The sequence below is a fragment of the Corticium candelabrum genome, chromosome 17 (assembly GCF_963422355.1).
Source record: "Corticium candelabrum chromosome 17, ooCorCand1.1, whole genome shotgun sequence".
NCBI lineage: Eukaryota > Metazoa > Porifera > Homoscleromorpha > Homosclerophorida > Plakinidae > Corticium > Corticium candelabrum.
The window spans coordinates 1,412,819-1,425,185 of record NC_085101.1 but is presented as its reverse complement, the minus strand read 5'-3'; the positions used below and the strand labels follow the sequence as shown (position 1 = coordinate 1,425,185).

The following is a 12,367-nucleotide window of genomic DNA, read 5'->3' as shown; positions in this document are numbered from 1 at the left end:
CACTGAGCAACCGTCTGTGGACATGAAAGAGACCTACGGATGGCTAAAGGCAGCGAATCTTCCTGCTGCAACTGAGGGACTGGTTGGTGCTGCTCAAGACCAAGCTCTTCGGACTCGGTACTATGAGCGCAAGATTCTACATCGTGATGTCAGTCCTACTTGCCGCATGTGCAGTGTAGGCCTGGAGACAGTCGACCACATTGTGGCAGGCTGTAGTGCTTTGGCACCGACGGACTACACTGATCGACACAATCAGGTGGCATCCATCATTCACTGGGACGTTTGTCGCCATTTTGGGGTTCCAGTGGAGAGCAGATGGTACCGGCATCATCCTGATAGGCTTGTGGAGACGGATGACATTACTATGATGTGGGATACCACCATCCCCACTGCCAGGAAGATCAAAGCCAATCGTCCAGACATCTGTCTCAGAAATAGGAAGACAAACACTTGTCTTCTTATTGATATCAGCTGTCCTGCTGATGGCAACATTGGCAAGAAACATGCTGAGAAGTTGGCGAAGTACAGCGACTTGCGAGTGGAGATAAGCCGCATGTGGCATTGTCGAACACTGGTGGTTCCGGTGGTCTTGGGAGCTTTGGGCACAGTGCACGCAGGTATTGCACGGTGGCTGGACATTATTCCAGGTCATCACAACCTGCAGCACTTACAGAAAACAGTGCTTCTGGGATCTACTCGGATCCTTTGTAAAGTCATGTCTTCTTTCTAGACAGCCGTGATGGTCTAAGTACTTCTGAAGCAGGGTTTGCTTCCGGTACTTGTAATAGACTTTACAAACCAGACTGATCTGGTTGAGCACGACACAGAAATTAGGTCTCAAATGGTGAAGCGAGGTGTTGCAGCTGGCTGTTCTAACTCAAACAGCGACCAATTCAGCTTGTCTTCTTTTCCACACGACCCAGTTTTTCGAGAGCGATGGACAGAACAGTACAGAGGACTAGAGACAAATGGAATGATTCCTCACGGTATTCCGCGACCACTTTACAGAGGACAGTTTTGAAGTCGAACACCTTTGGGCCTCATCATTTGGCATCCCCAGACAAGTACGCCTGAAGCCCGACGCCGTTCCAACGCTCTTTGTCAGAGAGAATTTGAGAACAGGCGCTACTGGATCGTCAGCTATGTCTTCCGAACGAACACGGAAACGAACGTTCACTGGCGGTCACAGTGAGTTGACAAGCGAAAGGGGAGCATATGACAATAAACAAAGAGCTAGGTTATGTAGCTTTGTGTAACGTCGTATTGACAATTGATGGAAGTGTTGCATTGCGAAAGCACCTCAACGTGTGATTTGCAGTGGGCGTGTTGCTAGAAGTGTGGTTAGTAGCGTTAAAGGCTTGAAGTGTGAAAACAACGTCGAGGCTTCGCTGATATTGCTGAAATCAAAAGGCATCCACTGATAAACAGGGCTGAGGGAGGGGATTGTGGTCTTGTAATCTAGACTGATCTTTATGCCTGTAATTTGCAGCTTCTACAGGAAATTGTCAGCACTCCAAAAGCACCCGTGGAAAAAGAAACAAAAACAAAAGAAATGGAATCTAAATAGCAAGACAGTGAAGACAATGAGAATGAGAAGAGTGCAACTCATGCAGATGTTGGTGTACAGGCAGTATGTCTACAGGATATTCCACGCAAATCCACAATAAATGTCAGAGTTCAAGTAAAGCCAAATACTTTCTCCATGGGTGAGTGACAGGATAGTTTAATTACTGACTGTACAAAGTAGAGAATTACACATGCATGCGTGTACTAAGTTTTAGAGCTATATCCACATGTCACATCAAGTGATTGTATACATGATAACAACACAAATTTTTATGCTTGCCTGTAGGAAGTTTGGCCTTTGAAAAAGTACAGACGTGCAATGCTAATGTCCAGTGTGAGCTTCTGTTAACTCCAACCGTTTCCACCCCTATCAAGGACAGACCACCTCCTGTCTTTGAACCTGACCTGTCTGAAGTGGAAGCTGATGTCACTTGACTCGACTCCAATAAAAGCTCAGAGCATAAATAGAGCAAACAGTGAGTACATGACTGTTAGTTCACAAATAAATTAGATAAAATAAAATTTTAAAATCAAGGTCCGTGGAATATCCGATTTCTGATTCTAAAGGTACATTTCATGGCCCTGTATTTTCTTGTATATGAATTGGCACTGTTACTTTTCATTACTACATGTGCTGTCTGCGACAATCATGCCACAAACATCAAGAAAGTGGTCAAGAGTTCGTTTCTTTAAATCACACAATTTAGCAGTGGCTGCAAATACCAACCTGTTTGGGAGAGTCAACTTGTCATTGGCAAAACATCAGCAGGAAACATATTGACATCAGCAGCAAATTATTTGGCAGGTTCACTGCCAGCAAGTGTTGAGAATGTTCGGATTTATCAATTGCTCGATGATAACCTTGAGAACCATCTTTAGGTACCAAGAAATGTATCTGAAACCAGCAGTAAATTTAACTTGGGAAAGACATGGTTACATCAGAAAGCATTATTGGAGACACTCAAGAGAAGGAATACGTCTTAGTGGTTGCTGGAGATGGTCGATGTGACAGCCCTGGTCATTGTGCAAAGTCCAGACAATGAAAGAAAAGCTACACATTACTACCGTTACGGTTGCAAATGTCTATAAGTTGTAGAGCAATTCAAGATTTTCTTCAGAGTACGAATGAACTCTCACTATATCAAATCCAAAGAGTCGGCATCTGGTTCTGACGTCGACTTTCTGTAGTTTAGGCTATTCAGCGAAACATGCTAATGGAAACGTTAAGAGAACCGTCTGTTTTAGAGATTTGTCATTGTTTACGTCATTGACGATTTGGACAAAAGTCGTAATATTATCTATAGGATAGGTAGACCCTCACGATTGCGATTCATGCTTCATGTGGTTGCTTGTGCTGTCTAGACTACATAGACGTATACACTACTCTTGCTAAGTCATATGTATACGGCTAATACGTTAATTGATGCTGCTACTCGACTTGTTGTTGTCAATTGTTATTATTGTTGGATATCCGTAAATAAACTAAGTTTTCTTACACATAGGCGACAAAACCGGGAGTAAAGGGGGTGTATACGAAAGTATGTCCAAACGATGGGTTTCATTTTGAGGCTCAAATATAATAGAGTCAAAGATAAAATGCGAAATTGGTGCCAAACACGTACAGCGTATCACGATAATGTTGCGGGATAACTATTGTTATCGCAGTTTGCTGTCACGTGCATGATCGTGGAGTACATTGTATACGGAACCAGAATGCTCGGAATGTTATTCCGGATGTGGCCAATCGGTACTTTGACTGCTAGCTCTACACTATTGGAAGAGAGCCGAAGGTACATACATAAGAGTACCATTTTGGTTGTGAAGATATCTACAAACTACGCGAAAATGTCAAGAAATGCTACTTCAAATTTCGACGGTCTGCGCGGACAACATTACTTCGTTCCTGCGTGAGTTGAAACCATGCAGGCACCCAGGCCATTGATGTCAACACGCTTCATGTTAACTGAGCCGAAACAATCTCGCGCCAGTGACACCGAACCCTCCTCAGTTCACACATGCAGGAAAACAAGGCAGTCTAGTTGGTGAGTATGTTAGGCGAGGTACGCGAGCGCTGGTATTTTCGGGCACACGTGATAGGGCGGCATTTAATTAACTTAAACCGCGAAATGTTGAATCGTACTACACTATTGCGGGTCTGCAACAAGCCATTCGCTTTTTTCTCTAGCAAATGACCATTGCATGGAAATGCGAACTATGATGACGAGAGAAGAAGAATCGTGCAGTGAAGCAATTAAAAGTGCTTTCAGTGAACGTTTACTTTAGACAAAAATCCAACAACACATTCATAAAGTACGATAAACAACACGTATTTTATACAAACTGCAATCATTTGGCAAAGAAACAACAATCAGTTGACGTCATTGCAAAAGATATTGCACCGTCTAAGCAACACGGAAGGCTCCCAACTTAGCGTAAGAGGGAGACATATAAGCGTACACAGAATATCTAAACTTTATATAGATCCTGTCTCCCTTGCTGACCATTTTTAGAAGACCAGAATAACGAGTGTAACCTTGATTACCATTAGCAGATGGATGGTACTGGTAGGTAAAATCAACGCTTTGACTGTCCAAGTAGATGGAGAATCCAGAATATGTTTGTCTCGACCGTGGATCAAAACGTATCATTCGTAGATATAGTAAAGTCCATCTTTCGGCACGGTAATGTATCCGTTACTGTATGTCATTCCACCTCTCAGAATAGGAGAAAGCCACTTACCGCTAGCAGTATACCAGTCCATAATAATGCTGTCTGATTGCAATCAGCAACACAAAATGCATTGTTTAATATATTTTAATCGTAGAAGACAAGATCAAAACAAGAACTTTACCACTACTATATGTGCCAACATTATTATTCCCGTGTAGATGAGCAGCGGGTTGATCGTTATTTGCCTGCAATAAAGCATTATAATAATAAAAGTGGGTAAATAGACGATTTGTATGATTGCGTACCAAAGACTGCAAAGTGAGTTTCATGTTAGATACCTATGGCAACACACAACGTCGGCTACATTGACCAACTATACAGCTAGTAATTGAAACTGGGTTTACACCGTCGATCACTGTGTTTACACCGTCGTTTTTACAACCATAAACCTTAATTCTGAAAACCACGATTGGATGGTGACGAAAAATTACGAATTAAATATGCACTCTTTTTTAAAAAAGAGTTAATAATAATGCATCTAAAATCGTACAAAGCGACTGTCGTTTTACGTAACTGCAAATTCCGTAAATATTATATGTGTACGTAGTGGTAAAAGTGCAGTAAAGAGAGTTATTACATACGGGACACAAATACCGTTTCCCTAGTTACGCAAATGCTAGGTTTCCATTTATAAATGTCTTAAGGCGTGAAAATGATTGATTTCGCTGCAGAAAAGTAAGTTATGATGTTGATTTCATCAATATTTGGCTATCCTAAACATGAATCACACCGTTCTTGTAAAAGTCTTTCCTAAACGTTTCGCAGATTTTCTTGCTGTTTATCCATTTTCTGTGCCTTTACAGCCATGTACGACATATTGCAAATAGTGTTCGCTGATTGGACTAAAGTAAGAATGTGCCAAATTCCAGTGGCGAACTAATAGTTTGGCTGAAGAGGCACAAGCGACTACAAACTGGTATGACGTCATCAACCTTATGACCTCACAACTTTGCCGCCTGACTCGGCATCCGGACAGGTATAATTATGAACCATTTAGGACATACGTATGTTATATACTGTTATATTGCAAATATTCTGGGCAAAAGAGTTTAGTCATGACATCATTTTGTGTTTTAATCTCTAGAGTGCAATGTATTGTCATATACTTTCTGTTGAACGTAAATTTGGTTATACGAAATTATTGACTGCTTAAAGACATAATTAGGTGTCAAGACCGCAGATGTGATGCTCCTTTGCTGTTTCTCCGCAATCTACAATCAATTAAATGAAAAGATAACATGCACCGCAGTACATCGGGAGCATGCAGCCAGCAGAAGGGCATTAATTAATTAATTAAGCTTACTAGCTACTATGTCTTATATATATATATATATATATATATATATATATATATATATACAGCAACATTCAGTATATTTATTTCGACACAGATATTTGGCAATAAAATATTTTAGATGTAACTTCAAGTGGTTTGTTCAGTATGTTCATAACTAGCATCAGCAAGCAGCATTTGTCTCGGATTCCTCCAGGCAAATGATGCAATGACCACTGCGTAGTGTGCCTGAATGTCCTTGTGCACGAAAAGAGTATAAATACAAACTTGTCGTTGAGCCTCGTAGCGCTGCGAAGCTTCGTCTAAAGTCTTGACATACGCGAGGGCCGTTTCTTCTTTCAACACTTACAGTGACCGTATAGTCAGAGGAGCCACATATTATACCTAAAGCCAGAGCAATTGAGGGCGCTTCTGCATCAAATTCAGGGACGGCACTTGCCGATTGTGCCCATACCTGGATCCGCCACTGCCACATTACTGATTGCAAGAGGTGTACAGTAATTAGCAAGCACGCTAGGTAGCCCGCAGACTAGAAGTCTTCCTAGCCGAATGCAATTTAGATACGTTTTTTCTAACATTTATTAAAACAGGTCCTAATACCAAAAAATTCAGAATGAACTGTTTTAATCCATGTCAAAAAGTACCCCGGTTTAAAGTTTAAACTTGTCAATTAGACTAACATAAATAATGTAGACATCCTTCTTATAAGGGACATTGTGTTGATGATCAGTACCTATGTAGAGTCCAGAATCTTTGTACTTTCCTAATTTGCGGCCAGACCTAGCTGCTACGCTAGCGTCATTGTCCTAATGGATAGCTACTAGGTAGAGCGTTTTACATCGGCATCTTTCGTAACGTTGCTGCTGTATAAATTGAAATCTGATTGCATCTAATCTCGTTCACAGAGTACCTTAACTTAACCTCGACTTTCCAGACCCGTGTAGCGCCGATTTATATGCCTGGGATGGTACCTCTTCTTCCCAATATATTGCGGTTGGTCCTACAACCAGCATCAGTGTTCAGTTTTATAACTGCATACCTTTCTAATTACGGATGTAATACAAGAACGACGAAGACATGTTGCGCTAGAATTAACATCGTGTTGCATCTCGCAGTACGGGTACTTTTATGCTAACTGTAGCTACGGTTTTGTCTATTAGACGTGATCATGAAGTCGCTGAGCATGCATATGCAGCTGATTAGTGTAGATGTCAAAACATCAGTTCGTAAATTAGAACAAACGGCTCTAGATCTGCTACTAGAAGGTGTCGTTACTGACGTTGACAGGCGCAGAATACAAACCCCGAACGGGTAGGGATGTGATTATACGTGAAGAGTGCACCACAACTCGCCGTTTGTGTACAGTACTCTTGATAGACAGCAGATCACTACCACGCCATACATGTGTGATGTAGCAGACCGTTTGACAGTTAGAGTTGCTAATTAGATTAGTATTGTATTTAGGAGAGACATTGAAAGAATAGATTGTCTTCTTAGTCAAGTGTCTGGTGTAGACGGTCGTGCGGTCGTAGCTCGCGTTTTGCAGTCGAATTGGATCCTCTCTGCAAGGTATCCAGTAGCGTGTGCGCAGGTGTGATCGGGTATGGTTCTTGGACAGTCTATATACTGGAACGACGACGCGTAAAGTTCTTGCATTTGGTGATGAGGAGCGGGAAATCGTGCAAGATATCGCAACAGAATTCGAACAGATCGTTTCGTGCATCAGTCCTCGGTTAAGGTTGTCGATTTGTAATGTGAGAATGCACTTGTGTACGTGTGAGTGCTGAGCCCTACGTAGGAAAGCGGCATCATAGCAGACGGCGGTGCAGTTGATCAGCCAGATCAAGCAGCATTGGTGCCTGGGCAGGGTATGCGAATTCTGGCAGTCCCAGAGAAGTTTGCAGACGAAGACATTGAGTGATGGCTGGAGCGCTTTGCTTTGTGTGCGGCTGCTAATAGCTGGAATGCGGATGCCAAAGCGAAGGTTTTCCCAACGAACTTGAACGGAAAGGCATATGCAGTCTACAGTCGACTGACGGAGAACAGAAGACTTCGTACGATGTGCTAGCTACGGCGTTGAAAGAACCTCTTCTGCCTTGAACAGAAGAACGATGTCGGTTAGCGAAATGGCCGTTCTCAGAGAGATCGTTACGTGATGGGGAAGCGCTTGAAGTGTATGAGACAGAACTAGAAGATCTACTGGGTAGTGCTTACCCGGATAATCTTAAAGCGCAAAACATCAACGAAAACGATCGGTTGTCTTGAATTTATAGCTGTTATCAAATGTGAATGCTCACGCTGGGTTACTTGCATTGCTATGGTAATATTTCGCGACAAGGACCCCTTTACGAGTTCGACGTTCTCTTCCCGACGTAACAAAGTTCAGCTACAGGTAAGATAGAGTAAATGTGCTCGTACAACGTTGTACAGCTTGTGACTGTCAGGGTGCTTGTACAACTTTTGCTAATTGAAATACGAGGAACAATGAGTGCGGGTAAGCATCTGGCAAAGCTCAAAAACCTAAGTCCCGTCTACTACCATCAGCCCCGCCTACTGTTTGTCACAAGAGCTTACACGAGTAGACGAAACTCGTATTTCATGCAACCGATAGACACCCTCACAAGCACCGGTTTGGTGCTGCTCTTTCAAAGGTAAAAGAAAAACATCAATGCAGTAGGATGAGGGAAACAAATTGCCTTCTAGAGGTGGAGCTAAATGCACAGGAGGTTCAAAAGTTGGCTCTCGACCAGCAAGGCGCAAAGCCATCTAGACATAAATCGTCTTACCTGTACCCTAGACGACAATAAATCGCCTCCAAACCATCAACGCACACCTGAAGGCCTGAAGATTCATACAAAAGCGCCCGTACTTCGTTACTTACCGCACACCGTGCATTTCAAGATCAGCCATTTCCGCCGTTTCATCTTCCTCTCCTGTGCAAAAGGAATTCCGAGACCAACGCAAACTGCTGATAGCAATCGAATAAGATACACTGCATCCTATGCTGATCGAAACAGGGTAGCTGTTCATCTCATTTCCTGGCACAAAATTCACGAAGTGAGGCGCCATGGTGGTGACAGCATCAAAGGGTGTCTGTCCACTTCCGTTCCTCTCCTACGAAAACTCGTTCTCAGTTGCATCCTACCTATCGTTGAAATTATGCTCCAAACCTTCTTTTCACTACATGTTGCGACAATGGAGAAGAAAAAGCTCTGGTGGCTACACAGATTATAAGTAAAGTAGTTGACATATCAAGTAACCGAATACGGGACATTGTAACACAACGAGATGTATATAATCCGGATCTTGTTTTGAAAGATAACGCGCGGGCTGTTTCCTTAGCCTGAATGCGATTGCCAAAGTACTTGCAAGATTATGACCGCAGTTAGTTGCAATTTTTGCTAGTGTTGAGTTGTGTTGTGTTACTATTGTTTGAGACTTGAAGTAGAAGTAACATATACGTTTTCTTGGCGAACAGTATTGGAACTTTGGTGCAGACGTTTTTGAAAAAAGAGGAACCTCAAACTTAGCAGGAAGAAATGTGATGTAGTAGATTGTTTGACAGTTAGAGTTGCCAATTAGATTAGTATTGTCCACGTATTTAGTAGAGGCATTGAAAGAATAGATTGCCGTTTTAGTCAAGTGTCTGGTGTACACGGTCGTGCCATAGTAGCTCGCGTTCTACAGTCGAATCGGATCCTCTCGGGAGGTATCCAGTAGCGTGTGTACGGGTGTCATCGGGTAGCCTTCTCGGAAAGTCTGTACTAGACAGCAACGACCACGCGTAACGTTGTTGCACATGAGATGTCATCGTTGATTACATCCGTATTGGAAAGGTATGCATTTATGAATCTGGACACTAATGCTTTTCCTAGGACCAAGTGCAATATATTGAGAAAAGGCGATACCATCCCAGACCCGTGTAGGACGATTTTAGATCGGCGCTACACGGGTCTGGGAGTTCGTCTCGGTCAGTGCTTGCCATCTCGTTTCTACAACTCCATTTGAGACGCAAGTCATCTCTATCGATAGGAACATTATATATGACTTCCTTTGTTAGTAGTCTTGTCTTTGTCAATCTCTACTCTTGCAGACAACGAAGAAGACGAATGACTCAAGGGACATAATTTCGGTCACATGATCTCGAGCGATTTTCTCTCTTCAGACGTAGATCTGAGGCGTTCTTTTTGGCTACTGTTAGATTCATCACCTCTAGCTATTGTACTGCCGTTTCGGCAGAACGTGAAATCTGAGAGACAAGTACTCGAACATCTGGGATCATATCTCGATCTCTCTCAGTCGCTCTTCTACAAGACGAATTGAGACGATAGTAATGTCTGTTGAAAAGTTTGCTTTGTATTTTTATGCCACTGAATAGCCTGTTGACCGTTTTTTTCTTTTCATTTTTTACTGTTGCAGGGCGGTGGGAAAGGTGATAGCCTACGGGATCCGGATGGACCTAATCTCGGTCACGCGATTTTGAGAAAGAAGAGTTCCTGAGTAGGTTGTAATGTGTGATTTTTAGTCTACTGTTGTTCTAGAGCTACATTAGAGTAAATATTGTCACAAATGTGCTATATTGTCACAAATGTGTCTGTCTAATTAACTTTCTATTTCAATCACTTCAAACATGCATGGTATTGTAATGTGATGACTCTGAATTTTACATTTGTTGGCAGTCAACAAGAGAGTACTGTCTGTTCCCCATAAGTGTGAACTTTGAAAATCATCAATATGTCCGCTGTATTTTGGACCTTCGTGATGATCTCGGTATCGTTGGAAACCGCTATGTCTGGCATTTCTGTTTATCAAATCATCTAGGCTCTTCCTACAAACGAAACGAAAGGGTAATATTTTTGCATATCAAAGACAAACGGATGGAGAAATGTTTATTATCCAATTACCTTGTAAGACCAACGGATCAGCAACTGGAAACATTTAAGATAATCAGTGTAACATGGTCCAACTGGAGCAGCTTTTAGTGCTCTAATGAGCACACCTGGTGTGACCTCTACTTCATCACTCACTTCCGATTTCACACTTACGGGGAACAGACAGTAGTCCTACCTGTTTCTACATTCTCAACTGGCAGAGATAATGATTCTTTATCTTGGAGGGAATGATTGATGATTTTATGAAGCAGAATTGCACACAAAATGCTTTAAATTTATCGTTACGAGAGCTAGAGATATATGCTGAGAACTTAAGAAAAATGGTGACATGTTGCCAAGCAATAAATTATTTTTCTCATGACACAGTTCTGAGTCCCATGAGACAGTTATGAAGTTGCGTGAGAGATTGAGTCCAGTGAAGATATTCAACTAACCCTTCTGTATAACCAAGCAGTGTTGTTTATAATAACTGATGCAGTTAAAATCTTACAATCAACAAGATCGTAGTACGTACACAGTTTATGCAGAGTTCTGGCATACTGAAAAGGCATCTTGTGATATTCAACTTGAACCAGAATGGATTCAATGTGTAGCTCCATGATGATCAGTCTATCACTCACAAATCTGCTAGTTAGCACTAAAACAGATGTACAAAATCCGTTTTATCTTAATTATTATTCAAAGACATAGTTTAGACAAAAAAACTCTAGATTAAGCAACTGTTTATTTATTGTTAAAAATTTCACCTGTCTCAGTGACGAATATATCACACCAAAAATAATAAGGTAAAAATTGAAAAGATCTCAACAAGAGTAATAAATTGTTAACTACTAGTAGGTGTGTGCTTGTTGTGCATGCATACAGTCTCATGTGTGTGTTAATACTTATTTCTAAGACACGGAACGGCACAATCGAAACAAGCCTGCATGACTCGATCTAGTTAAGTTCGTCAGTAGCATTAGTTAAACTTTATTTGACTGCCTTTACTGCGATATGGTAGAACTCAGTAACATGGACGAGGCTCAGAAACGACTGTGAGCAAGTGCTCAGCAAGGCACTGACGACAGTAGTGGTACGCCTAAAATTGAATTCTGTTGTCTCAGTGACGAAGATGATCTTCTCGGTCTCTTCTTGCCATTCTAGTATTGTGCATCGGGACTCATAAATAGTAATCACAACGTACTCTAAATAAACAGCACTCAAACAGCCATAAGGTTAAGATAAATACGTAACTTTGTAATGGCCAACGTATATGTGAGGATAGAGTTACAAGTGAATTACAAACCAGTGAAAGGAATTAGTAACAATAGTCAAACAGCAGTCTATATATAGGTACATAGTTACCATTAACCAAAGAATTCTTACGTCCATAGACCTAGGCGTAGAAAGTATATTTACGAGGTTGGAAGCCAAACACTGCCATCTTGTAAAAATATTATTGCGAAAAATTATTGGGGTTAGAGTTTTTGCTCTCTCGGTTTTATGTGCACTTAACGCGTGAAGGTCTGTTTGCAATACAAATTGACGGCCATACGGTATATGTGTGCCACTTTCCGGCAGACGTGCATGTAGGAAGAGCGAGCAGACTATGGGAGCACAGATGACGTGCCTCTACGACACTACTCACTACCACGATAAAGAAATCGACACTGCATGGGGCAAGCTGCGACCGACCAGGTGCATGCACGATAATCAATTCGACTGCTGCAGGAGATACCTCCGGGTCAAATACTCTCTTTGGCTTGGGCAACAATGTATATAGTATTATATTTACCCTAGAAATATCTATATTTCAACAATAGATGGTTCACAAATACAATCTACGCATGCCATGCACACATTTTTAGTGATATATGTGTATAGATTATTGACATACGTTTACTCC

At 41.7% G+C, this 12,367-nt stretch overlaps 1 protein-coding gene across 1 annotated transcript; it reads left to right on the top strand.

The window, feature by feature from the left end:
- Window positions 1–100: 100 nt before the first annotated feature.
- Window positions 101–826, top strand: LOC134193411 (uncharacterized). The gene has a single exon (XM_062662245.1). It carries the CDS (start codon window positions 167–169, stop codon window positions 728–730), a length of 564 nt encoding a protein of 187 aa, XP_062518229.1. The 5' UTR covers window positions 101–166; the 3' UTR covers window positions 731–826.
- The last annotated feature ends 11,541 nt before the right edge of the window (window positions 827–12,367 follow it).